General features: G+C 45.8%; 1 protein-coding gene across 1 annotated transcript in view; it reads left to right on the top strand.

The window, feature by feature from the left end:
• The first annotated feature begins 240 nt into the window (after window positions 1-240).
• The window catches only part of NKAIN1 (sodium/potassium transporting ATPase interacting 1), a 39,521-nt gene continuing 25,181 nt past the window's right edge, over window positions 241-14,580 (top strand). The window contains exon 1 of the mRNA XM_034413716.3: window positions 241-1,345. Within this exon, the coding sequence (XP_034269607.1) occupies window positions 1,292-1,345 (54 nt within the window). The 5' untranslated portion in view covers window positions 241-1,291. The remainder of the gene's footprint in view (window positions 1,346-14,580) is intronic.

The raw sequence follows: 14,580 nt of genomic DNA on the forward strand, positions 1-14,580 counted from the left end.
CCAGTTTGTGGGGGAAATAAGCTGACTTTGTATAAAATATACAAAAGAATGAAGGCTATTGCTTAGCGCATTGTAAGCCGCCCTGAGTCTCCGGAGAAGGGCGGCATATAAATCAAATTAAAAAAAAAAAAAAAAAAAAGACCCGTCGCCCACGCCCTCCCACCACCAACTCCCCCAATTCTGCCATCCTCCAACTTCTCCCGCGCCCTGAGGGACTCACAACTGCCCGGGAAAGGGGGCGTGTGGGCGTGGCCTCTGGAGGCCCAACCCCTCGCTCCGCGCCGTCCGTCTCCGTGACTGGACAGCCCAAGGCAAAGGCGGGGCGGGGGGGGGGCTCGCGGTCTCGCCTCTCCCCCCTCCCTCCCCCACCACCACCACCACGCCCAGGGCGCAGCTGGAGAGCCACGTGGTGTGTGTGTGTGTGTGTGTGTGTGTGTGAGTGTGGGGGCTGTTTCCCACTCGCCCTCCTTTCCCGCGCGGACTCGTCTCTTCTGCCTCCGGTCAAGGCTCTGCGGGGCTGGTCTCGTGGAGTGACGCTTCGCCTTCCCTCCATGCAAAGCCGGCGTCGGGTCTCTCTCTCTCTCTCTTTTTCCCCCCGCCCGCTCGGAGCAGCGCCCGCCGTGGGTGTGTCGGCGGAGGAGGAGGCGGAGAAAACAATAGAGCGGAGGCTTTGAGAGAGGCGCTTCTGCGGGATCGGCGGAGAGGCTTTTTTTTCTCTCCCCCACCCCCCGCATGTAACCGCGGGACAAAGCCCGGGCTAGACTCGACGACCCCCGCCTTCCCCCCTCAGCGACCGGCCTTCCTTCTCAGCCGGGAAAAAACGACGGAGCCCGCTTGCTGAGCGCAGGCGGGGAGCGAAGCACCGTACAATGGAGCCGGGCTGCCGCTTCCCCTCGGGCTGAGCAACGCCGCGGCGGGGGCAGCAGCAGAGAACGCCTTGAGGGGAGGACGCCTCGCTTCTCTTTTGCTCGCTCGCTCTTTTTCCCCCCTGGCGTCGTTCGGCGACAGGAGAGACAAAAGGCGGTGCGGGTGGAAGGCGAGGACGAGGCGCCAGCTTCTTTGCGCCCGGCCAGCGATGGCACACAGGAGCCGGCCGGTGCGGATGCTGCAGCCGCCGCCGCCGCCGCCGCCGGCTCTGCCGCTTTCGGATGCCCTCTGAGCCCGGGGTTGTTGTTGTCACTGGCAACGGGAGGCGCGGCGCTCTTTCCCGACGGTAACGGCGAAGAGGAGGCTTGCTTTTTTTCTTTTCTTTTTTTTTTCTTCTTCTCTTTCCCGGACTCACCCGGCGATCATGGGCAGATGCAACGGACGCTGCACGCTGGTCGGCTTCTGCTCCTTGCAACTGGTGAGCCAGAGGATGGATGGATGGATGGATGGATGGATGGATGGATGGAGAGGGCGGAGGGTGGGGTGACCTTGCTTGTCCAGCCCCGCTTTGGCCGGAGATCCCGAAAAGAGGGGAAAGGATGCCGGGATGGGGGGGGGAAGGGGAAGCCTCCCCCCCGCCCAGCCCTTTGTGGAGAATGGGGGGACCGGGGCTCCTTTGTGGTGGTGGGGGGGTGGAGGGGAGAAAGGTGGGGGAGAGAGAAGCACCTTCATAAGAGGCGCCGGGACGGTGCTTGGGCGGCCGGGCAAAGCTTCCCTTCCATCCGGCTCAAACTTTAAATCTCTTCGCCGGGACTGTGGCGTCCCTCCCTCCCTCCTTCCTTCCCTCCCTCCTCTTCTCTTCCTTTCCCGGCTTCCGACGGAGTTGGGCGAACTCCGTGGCTGGGTTCGCCAATGACGGAAGGTCATCGGGATGCAGGAATGGCCCGTTTGGGCTCAGAGAGAGAGAGAGAGAGAGAGAAAACTGCCCGGTCTTTCGGCCCCGCCCTGTTTTGATTGATTGATTGATTGATCGGTCAGAAAACCAAATTTCGATCAGGAACCGAAGGGGAAGAAATGAAACCCGGTAACCATGGACGTTCTTCTGGGTACCCGAGAGAAAGAAAGAAAATCCAGATAGTCCTTAGACTGACAACAGTTCGTTTAGTGACGGGTTCAAAGTTACAACCGCACAGGGTGTAAAAAAAAGGGACTTTAGGGCCATTTGTCACATTTAAACCATCCTTGCAGCACACAGGAGCAAGATTCGGAATGCGGATCCACTCGTTCATATTTATGACGGTTGCAGTATCCCGGGGCATCATGCGATCCCCTTTTGCCCTTCTGACCCGCAAAGTCAACGGGGGTGGGGGGTGGCAGCCAGATTCATTTAACAACCATGTTACTAACTTTTACGGCTGCCAGGATTCACTTAACCAACTGCGGCAAGAAAGGTAGTAAAATAAGGCAAAACTCATTTAATAAATGTTTCACTTAGCAACAGAAATGTTGGGCTCAATTGTGATTGTAAGTCGAGGACTATCTGATTAAAAAAAACCACACACACATGATCATAAGGAGATGCTGTTTTCTAGTAATAAGAAGCCACCAGAATTCCACAGGTGAAGAAAGAATGTGTGAGTATGTTTTACAGCGAAGAAATCTGCCTATTTTTCTGAGCTTTATCTCTGACCCTCATCTCTTCCTTACCACCTTGAGTTGAATTTTATATTGTAAGCTGCTAAGAGCTGGGAGATCTTAGCCTGGGGTGTGTTTTTTTGCGCAGCTGATCACCAGCTGAAGATCTCCAATGAAGTTCAGCCTAAGAGAAAACTAGCACGGGGGAGGGGAAGGGTAAAATACGTGATTGTCTTTTTCGAGATGCAGGTGCTGGAGCTGTTTTTAGCTTTTATGAGAAGTGGTTCAGGATGCTGTGGTTGAAGAGGACGAGTATAACTGATCTTTCTCTTTACAGGAAATTTTTACTTTGACGCTGAGGGTTCTGCCAAAGTGGTTTTTTTGCTTTTGCATTTTTTTTAAAAGAATGCAGATTAGAATGGCATCGTATCGGTCATTTTGTACTTAATGTCCTGAGAAGAAATTTATAATAAGCTCACAAGAGCAATAAACAGGTCTACTGTTACAGCAGAGTGCTATTCTTATGGCATAAAAGTTGCCATAAAAGTTCTTTCCTGCTTTGTTAGGGTCGTGTTTCTAACTTTCCAGTTTTATTTTTGTAACAGGCTAGCATGAAAGAGAACATAATGGAACTCTTAATTCCATACGGGAGCATTTGGGGCATAGCTTTGGTGTCGCTTTGAAGAAAGTAGAGATGATTAGCTCACCCACCGTACGAATGGTGAAAATTAGTGCTCTCGTAGAGTAATTCTCTATGTTTGATAAAGCTCCAACGTAGCCATTTCCCATCATTTTAGCTTAGCATGTGGAATGAATGATCTTCCCAATTTCTTTGTGGTCTGGATGCTGTTGCCACCATCCCTGTATGTGTCCATGGAGGTAAAATGTCCAGTGACTACTTATAACTGTATACTTGAATGTCCATTGGAAAAAAAAAATCACTGGGTTGAGTGCACAACACAGGACCATAGCTCAGTGGTTGAAAATGTATTTTGCCTGTTGGTGGACCTGGGTTCAATACTCATTGTTTCCAGGTAGAGTAGGCATAAATTATGCCGAGCTCTTCCTAGTCAAGAATATGATGATGATCATTGAAAACCACAATATCATCTCATACGTAATAATAACACTGGCAAAATTCATTTAACTTGTCTTATGTTATGACAGCACTATGTATATGACATCCTTGTATGCTCACGGGCCAGAATAGTCATCATTGAGTAGTTGGGTTAGTCGTTGATTCAATGTAAGCCATTTTTTAAAATATTCGGAGTCATTGCTATACAGTTGATGGGTTCAGATCAGGGATGAAATCCAGCAGGTTCTAGAGAACCGGTAGTGGAAATTTTGAGTACTTCGGAGAACTGGCAAATACCACCTCTGGCTGGCCCCAGAGTGGGGTGGGAATGGAGATTTTGCAGTATCCTTCTCCTGGAGTAGAGTGGGAATGGAGATTTTACAGTATCCTTCCCTGCCACACCCACCAAAGCCACACCCACAGAACCGGTAGTAAAAATAATTGGATTTCACCACTGGTTCAGATGAAATATTAAATTAAATTAATCTAAGCACATTACAAGTTAACATAATGTGTGAACCCAAAGGTGCTTTTTTCAGGAGGCAACTGGACTTTCTTGTTCTTTCTTTTGAAGACGTTTCGCTTCTCATCCAAGAAGCTTCTTCAGCTCTGATAGGATAGTGGAGAACGGAAGGATTTATATTCCTTGCAGACAGCTGGTCATTTGCATCCTTTTAGAGGGTCCTTGAAGCACTTGGAGGTTTATCTGTGTCCTCAGGGTCACCTACAGAAACCATTTGCACTATTCAGGTGACCCTGAGGACACAGATAAACCTCCAAGTGTTTCAAGGACCCTCTAAAAGGATGCAAATGACCAGCTGTCTGCAAGGAATATAAACCCTTCCATTCCCCACTATCCTGTTAGAGCTGAAGAAGCTTCTTGGATGAGAAGCGAAACATCTTCAAAAGAAAAAACAAGAAAGTCCAGTTGCCTCCTGAAAAAAGCACCTTTGGGACAACCATGACCTGGATGACTGAGAATCTCTACAGACAATAATGTGTGAACCTATCCTGTACATGCTTTGCAAATCAGAATCAAACCCTGAGTGTCTGATGCCACTCCATAATTGCCTCATCTCTTCAATATGTTGTAGTATCAGAATTGCATCTGGAGTCCATGGATTTCTATAGTCTTTGGAAATTGCTCTCTTAGGATGCATAAATTGTTATGCTGCTGCTGTTGTTGTTCCAATCTCTAACCCAGTCCACGCAACAGGCTAACTCGTAGTAGATGGGTTGGCTTAGCACGTTGCTATTGCGATTTGAAAGTTTTAGCTTTTTCCTTTGTATGTTTTGTGGATCTGGATAATGTGGAGATATCAGGCAAACTTTTATTAATATGTATCCGTAGGCATTTGTTATCAGGCCTAGTGACATAGCATGTACAATATCGTGATGCCATGCAAATGACATATAGTTTGTAACTGACACAATGACATGCTGTACATCATTTGCACAACGATGAGACAATGTACATGACATTCTTTGCCTGGCCCATCGTGAACCCTCTTTTATTCTTTTTTCCTGTCAGTCTTGACAACATCTTTCAACCTACACTTGGCCTTAGGATTTGCACTCAAAAAAAAAAAAAAAGAAAGAAAGAAAAGGTTGAATCAGGACAAACAGGATTGAATCTAACTAAAATTAAAAGAACGAATTATAGTTATTTTGTTTCACTTTCCTTTGTCTTAGAGGTTTTTAACCCACTGTATTCCAAAATACCAATTCAGCAGTAACTTTTGAAAGGGCTCCGAATGGACGGCCATATCCAAGGATTTGGGAAACAAAGGCTGTGGGAACCCTGCATATCATGCACCCCGAAGCAGGTCCAGAGATGACAGACAGGCAGAATGCAAATGATAGAAGACCTTTTGTATTACGAGAGATGCTTTAAAATGCAACGTTGTTCTGTCCACCCTTTCAAGGGTTCTTAATAGGGTGAAGTGACTGTTAGGCAACTCATGTTTTATGCAGTCGTTCTCTCCGGGTTCGGCTTTTAACCGTTTTAAATTCAGGTTGGCAAGGTTGAGAAAATACATTCTCTTCCTTGCCATGTTTTTCTTCTTCTTTTTTTTTCCCGACGGTATGCTTCAGTGAACCAATGCAGGTTGGCTTTGTTCCCAGGAACCAGCTACAAGTAAATGGCCACAGCCGGCCATGGACTTGATGGGGATGTGTGTTTGTCTCAGTGAGCAGCCTGTCATCCTAACACCCAGTTTTTCTACAGCCGTCAACCAGATGGTTTTGGAGAAGAAAAAAAAAAACAGCAAGCAAGGCACAAAACAGCTTTCTTTCTTCTACACCCCCAATGCTGCCTGTCCTCCAACTCTGATGGCCAGAGAAGTTTGAGATTTACACATTACACTTCCCTTAATTTTCAGAATAAACCACAAATGGTTGGGTCTGCAAAACAAGAGAGGTTTTAAGGAGTCAGCCTGTAGTCCGCAAGGGATTGGGACCAGGGATTTTCAGAATAAACCACAAATGGTTGGATCTGCAAAACAAGAGAGGTTTTAAGGGGTCAGCCTGTAGTCCGCAAGGGATTGGGACCAGGGATTTTCAGAATAAACCACAAATGGTTGGGTCTGCAAAACAAGAGAGGTTTTAAGGAGTCAGCCTGTAGTCCGCAAGGGATTGGGACCAGGGATTTTCAGAATAAACCACAAATGGTTGGGTCTGCAAAACAAGAGAGGTTTTAAGGAGTCAGCCTGTAGTCCGCAAGGGATTGGGACCAGGGATTTTCAGAATAAACCACAAATGGTTGGGTCTGCAAAACAAGAGAGGTTTTAAGGAGTCAGCCTGTAGTCCGCAAGGGATTGGGACCAGGGATTTTCAGAATAAACCACAAATGGTTGGATCTGCAAAACAAGAGAGGTTTTAAGGAGTCAGCCTGTAGTCCGCAAGGGATTGGGACCAGGGGTGGGTTCTAAATTTTTTTACTACCGGTTCTGTGGGCGTGGCTTATTTTGCGGGTAGGGCTTGGAGGTCATGTGACTAGGTGGGCGTGGCTAGCTGGTCAGAGTCATTTCTGGAAGGTCCTCACACTTACGACCAGTCCTCGCACTTACAACCCGACTCATTTGTTTGCTTTTAACACTGATCAGCTGTAGGACGGCCCTTTGAAGCCCCCCGGCAAGAGTTTAAACAGTTTTTTTCCCTCTAGTCATCAGCTGGGACTCAGGAGGCAGCAATAGATTGGGGGTGGGACCAAATAAAAGGTAAGAATAACGTGGGGGGGTGGGGGGGTGGGAGGGCGGGGGGGAGAACCGGTTCGGTGACGTCATATTGTCACTGCTACCGGCTCGGCCGAACCGGACCGAACCGGGAGGAACCCACCACTGATTGGGACTTTGATTCAATCCCTTTGAGTCCATGCCTAGTGGAATTTATGTCCAAAATACACCTAACACAGTTAAGTAGGCCTTGATGGCAAAGTGGCTAGAGTGCAGTACTGCAGGCTACTTCTGCTGACTGCCGGCTGCCTGAAATTTGGCAGTTCAAATCTCAGTAGGCTCAAGCTTGACTCAGCCTTCCATCCTTCCGAAGTGGGTAAAATGAGGACCCAGATTGTTGGGGGCAAGAGGCTGACTCTGTAAACCGCTTAGAGAGGGCTGTAAAAAGCACTATGAAGCGGTATATAAGTCTAAGTGCTATTGCTATTGCTAAGTAAATGAATCCCACTCTCATCGCACACCCACCCCCTCCTTCTCTTCCCTTGTACATCACACAACCCTACTCATATTACATCACCAGCATATCCTGTGTGGTATTCGGACAACCAAGAAGTTACTCACCCTCTCATTAAGTCAGCAACAAGCAAGTCATTTTGACTTAGTGTGTGACCTGTGTGTCCAGCTCATTTCCACTGTTTGCCCACAGCTGTCACAGCTCCGCAACCCATGATTGACTGTGCAACTCCATAAAGGGTTGGTTATGTCTGCTGTTTATAGGCTTCAGGCTGCTCTCTCACAAGTACCGTGGGAGGAATGGATTCCACTGCTGTGTTTTTAACAGCTCCTTTTGCAACCCCCCCTCCCCTGTTTATCAGCACAGCCCCGCATCCACAGGATGTCAACTCTGCTTGATAACTGGATCTGTCTCTTAACGTGAGCCCTCCTCTCTGACTCATCGGTTGACTCATTCTTCTATTTGAGACTTTTGGGGCCTCATAGAAGGCAGGGTAGACAGGGTGTTGTTTTGCCTGCATGACTTTGGGGTGAATTGTAAGAAGTTTACACAAATGTTCCCAGGTTGCATTTGAAGGTTTCTGATTGTCAGGGGTGTCAAACTCAAGGCCTGCGGGCCAGATCTGGCCCACGGGGTGCTTAGATCTGGCTCGCGGGGCCACCCTGGAAACAGTGAGGGACTGGCCCACGGTGCTTGTGCCAGCGAAAACAGAGCTCAGGAGGGCCACATGTGGCCCTTGCAAGCTCTGTTTTTGCTGGAAGAGGGTTGCAGGAGGCCGCCGCAGCTGGAAACGGAACCCGGGAGCCCATTTTTGCTGGCAAAGTGCTCGGGCCACCACAGGTGCCCCTGACTGTGGCTGCAGGAGGCCATCACGGTTGAAAATGGAGCCTGGGAGGGCCATTGTAGCCAAAAACAGAGCCTCGATGAGTGACTTTGAGCTGGCCACGCCCACCCCGGCCACACACACCACCTAGGTCAAACACAACCCTTATGTGGTCTTCAATGAAATCGACATCCCTGCTCTTGGTGCTGTTGGGTAACAGCATGAGGAGTATCTTCTGAGAATTGAAGAAGTTTCTTGGGTGAGAAGCAAAACATCTTCCAAGGAAAAACAAAAGAAAATCCAGTTGCCTCTGGAAAAAGCACCCTTTGGGACAACTGGATGACTGAGAATCTCTCTGGGCATTCTGAGACCAAACATGGACCCCCTTTAGTGTAGCAGTCTCTGATTGCACCCTGGTAGAGGTGGGTTTCAGCAGGTTCTGACCAGTTCTGGAGAACCGGTAGCGGAAATTTTGAGTAGTTTGGAAAACCGGTAAATACCACTTCTGACTGGCCCCGCCCCCATCTATTCTCTGCCTCCCAAGTCCCAGCTGATCAGGAGGAAATGGGGATTTTGCAGTAACCTTCCCCTGGAATGGGGAGGGAATGGAGATTTTACAGTATCCTTCCCCTGCCATGCCCACCAAGCCACACCCCCAGAACCGGTGGTAAAAAATTTGGAAACCCACCACTGCACCCTGGGTGGCAAGATGCATCTGAGAAACAGGAAAAGGAGAGGAGAGGACAATAGCTGTCTCCCAGTGTCACTCCCTTGCAGCTGGCACTGGGAGGAATATTCTGATTCTGTGGGTAGCATGCAGCCATCAAAATGAGTAGTAATGGATTGCTTGATCATCTACTCATTTGTCTGCTGTCCATTTAAAAGTCTCTAAATCTCTGGCCATCAGGGTGTCTGGTGTTAATGAATTTCATAGGTTAACTGCCTGTTGTGTAATGAAATCATTTGCAGATTGCACCATCTATCTTGTAAATAGGCTATGGACTTTTCTGCTCAACCAAGACGTGACAGCTCTCATTAAATGCTTTTGTTAGCTAGACTACTGTAACATAATCTTTATTGGGTTTTCCTTCATTATTATTCCTAAGCATCTCTTCCTTTTTGTGCTAGTTCTGATAGCTGGAATTAAGCTACCGCACCTAACTCTAATGGATATTTTTTTTTAATACTGGCTAACATGGAGAACAGACCTTGTCTTCTCTGCTTTTAAATACTGTGTGTGTTATTTAAATAGTGCTAGGAATGACGAGTTGGCCAAATACTGATCAAAGAGCAGTACAACAGTGGTTTGTGTACTGTATTGCCCGAAGCTGCAGTGTGGTTTATTTGGGTTTGGCTTAATGTCTTGTACAAAACCAGAATCTGTGATTTGTAAATCGTACATTATGATTTAGTATGCCAGCCGATTGTGGTTTACTCAGTAAATCATGAATAAACAAAATATGCATTAATGTGGAGCATTTGCCCAATCATATATTAATTGTGATCTCATTTCCCTGAATATCAGTCTTTCTGTAGCCAAGAGGGCATCATGCTGACATAAAAAAGAATTATTAATAGACTGGAAAACTTGTTCCAGAATTTGTTGTTATTGCTTTTGATCCTGATTTTTGGTGACTGATACATGACTGTCATATCTTGACAACCTAGTATCATATTTCCTATCTGTGGCAACTTCCTGGCATATGGATGATGTCCAAGTAGTAAAACCATTTCTGAGTATTCTGGTAGTCTACACATGTGGAATTTGCTATGATTAAGAAAAAAATTGATGTAGCCTATGCATGAATTAGATGCTGGTTTGCTTTTAACAGGACACCTCTCCTATGAAGTCATTCATCTAGACCGGGGTCTCCAAACTTGGCTACTTTAAGACTTGTGGACTTCAACTCCCAGAATTCCTCAGCTATCATCTAGCATAGCTAGTTGAGGAATTCTGGGAGTTGAAGTCCACAAGTCTTAAAATTGCCAAGTTTGGAGATCATGATTTAGGGCAGCGATGGCGAACCTTTTTGGCACCAAGTGCCCAAATTGGAACGAGTGCGCTTGCGTGCATCAGAAAGCCAAAGACCAGCTGGGCAGTGCGCATGTGCACACCAGCACCTGGTTTTTGGATTTCTGGCATGCGCATGTGTGCCGGCCAGCTGTTGTTCATGCATGCCAGAATGCCGGACACCTGAAGACCAGGTGGCTTGCATCAGTTGGTGCATGCGCACCGGCCATTGGTCTTTGGGTTTCCGGCGCTCCAGCGTGCGCGCAGACCAGCTGGCTAGCACACATGCGTGTGCCAGAAGCCAGAAGAGCAGCTGGCGACAGCACGCGTGCCCACAGAGAGGGCTCTGTGTGCCACCTCTGGCACGCGTGTCATAGGTTCGCCATCACGGATTTAGGGTCTGGATTACATTCCTCACTCCCTTTCATTTTACCTTTGAGTGGGTTTTAAGGAAAAAAGAATTTGAGAAAATTCACATTGTGAATAATACATTATTAAATGTACAAGATGGCATTGGTAGAATTTGCCCATCAGTTTCTCTTTTATTTAAAAAAAACAAAAACAAAACCCCAGTATGTTTCCAGCCACACAAACCTCTTTTTCTACAAGTCCTGGAATGTCAGCTGACATCATGATTCTGCACAGTTACGGGATCTTCCAAGAAGTTATGCAGAAAAAGAAGGCTGTGAAAATAAAGACTTTACACAGAGACCTTCTCCCTTGTAGGACCATTCAGAGTGGTCCTACATGGATAAGATCAGTTGAAATTGGACAACTGGAAGGAATACAGTATCGATCTAATTTAAACTCAAAGTAGTAATGACCGTAATTTGGGAGGAGCGTACTATCCTAAGGGGCAGATAGCTGCACATATTAAAATTAATAAGCAATAGTTTTGTGTGGCTTATTTAAGATCCGTATGACATAAAATGAAATAGGATGTTAAGATGCTTGAGAATGTTTCAATAGAACGCTTTTCCAAGTAAAGTTTGGATTTGATAAACTGTAATCAAATACCTTAAGTTCAATTGCGTATGGGCCATTTACAAAGGCTTTATAGATAGAGGAGCCTTTAATATTAACATTGTCAGCATTCTGATGCTGCCATAAAAAGGAGGAGACAAGGCTTGACTTTTCACCTACTTATTTTCTCTGTAGATAATATCCCCTTGGAGATGGGATGGGAGGGGGGACATTCCTGTGGGTTGAGATCAGAAGCTGGGGAGACTGACTTGGAAGATGGCCAATGAGGAGATGAGAATTGGGGAACGGAAAGGGAAGGGTTTGGGGGTCAGAGGGTTAGTATCGGCTACAAGGAATTCGGGGCCAGATCTGTCGTACTCAATAAATGGAATATTTCAGCAAAGATTAATTGTTTCGGAGTGCAATTTATTTGAGATGACATTGAAACCTGACAAACATAATGTCCTTTAAAAATCAAATTGATGTTTGATTGATTAATAAAACGTGGGGGGTTTTTGTGGGGATTTTTCCTGCACAAAAATGACAAAAGGGATGATTTTTCAAATTACATCCAGTTCTATCCAAAAAAAAAAAATGCAATTATCGGCAGTGCTTTTAAAAGAAGAACATCCTAACAGCCTAACCTGCCTGGAATGATATTCCCCCTCGTGCTTATTGGTGTAATATGTGGTAGCATCATCCTTGAACAATTGTTGAATCCATTCATATCAAACGAGCTTATCTATCGTTACTGGAGTGAACTGGTAAAACCATTCCCGTTTCCACTTTTCCATCAAAATTCCCAAAAAACTGAGTAGCATCTTTCTCCATACCACATCACCTGCATTTGTGGGTACCATACCTGTATTGGTGAATCTCGTGGAAGACTCTTGTGTGAAAGTGGATGGATTGGTCAAGAGATTGTGAATTAGTAGCTTTGCCTCCTCGCTTGTGGCAGGAGGAGAGGAAGGGAGAGGAAGGCAACTCTTTATTCTTCTATATGTGAGTTTTCAATTACACAATTAAATGCACAATTAGGTATAATTACTAGTGCTCAGGAACCGCAACTATTCGTAATAGGCATGTAATCTACTGCAGTCACTGTTTATACTGCCTAGCCCCTCTCCCTAATAATTATGGAATGCTTCCACATTTGCACTGTTGCTATGGAAATCATGTTTGGAGCTGACAAATGGCATTTGGGTTGGAAAAGTTGTGGCATTTCTTTCTTTGCTGGGTACCAGAGTTTTGCAATCCTGAAAAGAGCCGCCTCAGCTATTTCAACTGAAGGTCTTAAGTTCACCCATAACCAGTGGTGGGTTTCTACCGGTTCGCCCCGGTTCGGGCGAATCTGTAGCAGCGGCGGTGAGAGTCTCCGCCCACCTGCCCAAACGTCATCAAAAATGCTCTGCGCATGTGCAGAAGCTTCTGCACATGCGCAGAAGCGCTGCGTGCTACCAATAGCAAAGTGGGATTTGAATCCCACTACTGCCCATAACACTCTACATTATGGCTTGCTTAAGCATGCTTTATTGAGGACAAGCACAATCGGCAGGACTTGCATAGCAGTCCAAGGTTGACATAAGCAAGCTTTGGGTGATGGAGAGCAGAAGACTCTTCGAGGAGGGTAATGGGTAAAGTGATAGATAATGGCTGGGACTGGCATGTGTGGGCAAGATCATGGTTTCAGGAGGACATTTTTTAGAGTTTTGTTTTGACCGTGCCAACTCTGTTCTGGTATTGACTATAGAGCAGTCACACTGAACTGGCTCAATCTGATTGGAAATAATCCCATTTACTTTCAGATCATTGTGGTCGGACAAAGCTGTATGCTTGCAAAAAGAAAAAGAAAAAAAAATCAAAAATGGACTTGAAGGCCACTTGGCCATGGGTCCTCAACTTGCCTCCCTCGTATGAAGCTATGAACAATGGTTTATAGACCTTAATGTCTAATGTTTAGGTATTTACTCATGTAGTATGGCTGTAGTACTATCAGTTATCCTCATTATCTTATTTACTCCTCCCTCTTATTGGTGTGGTGGTGATGATGATAATGATGATGATCCTGTTGCTTTGTGTGTATACTGAGAGCTTGCACCGGAGACAAATTCTTTGTGTGTCTAATCACACTTTGCCAAATAAAATCATTTCCTCCTCTCCTCTCCTCTCCTCTCCTCTCCTCTCCTCTCCCTCTCCCTCTCCTTTCCTTCTCCTCTCCCCTCCTTCTCCTCTGCTCTCCTCCTCCTCTCCTCTCTTCTCCTCCCCCTCTTCTCCCCCCCTCCCCTCCTCCTCTCCTCCCCCTCTCCTCTCCTCCCCTCCCCATTTCCTTTCCTCTCCTCCCCTCTCCTTCTTCTCTCCTCCTTCCCTTTCCTCTCCTCTTCCCCTTCCACTCTTCACTCCCTTTATCCTATCCTATCCTATCCTATCCTATCCTATCCTATCCTATCCTATCCTATCCTATCCTATCCTATCCATTGTGCTCATAGAATATGTTAGCCAAAACCACATTATGACTGAGCTCATAATAGGGCTAGAGCAATGAGTAGAATATACAAGTCACTCCCCACTGAAGATAAAGACGGCAGGTTAACTAGGGATCCAGGCTATGCTGCCCCACATCTCCTCCTCTTCTCAGAATCTTGCTGCAGCTTCCTAAAGTTTGTTTGTTTAGGTAAGAGCTTCACTGTGTCTAATGAGAGGACTGGTCCCAAGAATGATTACTTTCTTTAAAAAGACCCTCAAGGACACTAGTGACCTGAGCTGTCCATAATAATCATTCCAATTTAAAAAAAACAGCAGTGAATCCCATTCACTGAAAAAGTTAATTACGAACTGTTTTAATGCAAAGTACCAAATTCTAGAAGAATATATAAAGCAGCTGAAATCTCATAATTATGACATAATCAGTTGTCAAGAGAAAAAAGGGCATTAAAACAGATCTCAAAAGCTTAAGACTTTTCATTTTCTTTTAAGTTATACTATGAAAGACAGGGGGGAAAAATTGCCTTATATTGCCTCTGGCTGTTGTGTAGACCAAACCCTTTGTGAAACTAGACTGAACAAATCACAATTTAAGAAAAGATTTGATATATTGGAAATAATAAAGAGCTGTTCCTCCTGGCAATTTTTTTTTTACTAGAGTAAAATAAAGCCAAAAGGCTAGTAGGATGATACATATGTTTTTGGGAAAGGAATTAAAAAATGTCTTTGCAAGAACAGAAGTGATTTGATGGGCTGAAAAATATATTGAAAGGGAAATAAGAAAATACAGAAAAGAAAGAGGAAATGTTGATCCTTCTCAAAGCCTTCCCATTTCAAAAAAAAAAGTGACAAAGGATCATTGGTGCAATTATAAGGTTCTGCTTCTTCTAATTTGTTGCATCTCAACCAAGGGCTCCCCATACTTTTCAGTTCATCAACAACCCTTCATGAAGATTCAGATTGTTCATCGACAGTTGTGGCCTAGACCCAAGTAGTTATTACCAGACACAATCAGTCCTAAACAAACATATCTTA

Source organism: Pantherophis guttatus, chromosome 10 (genome assembly GCF_059756535.1).
Source record: "Pantherophis guttatus breed Tessera chromosome 10, ASM5975653v1, whole genome shotgun sequence".
Classification (NCBI taxonomy): domain Eukaryota; kingdom Metazoa; phylum Chordata; class Lepidosauria; order Squamata; family Colubridae; genus Pantherophis; species Pantherophis guttatus.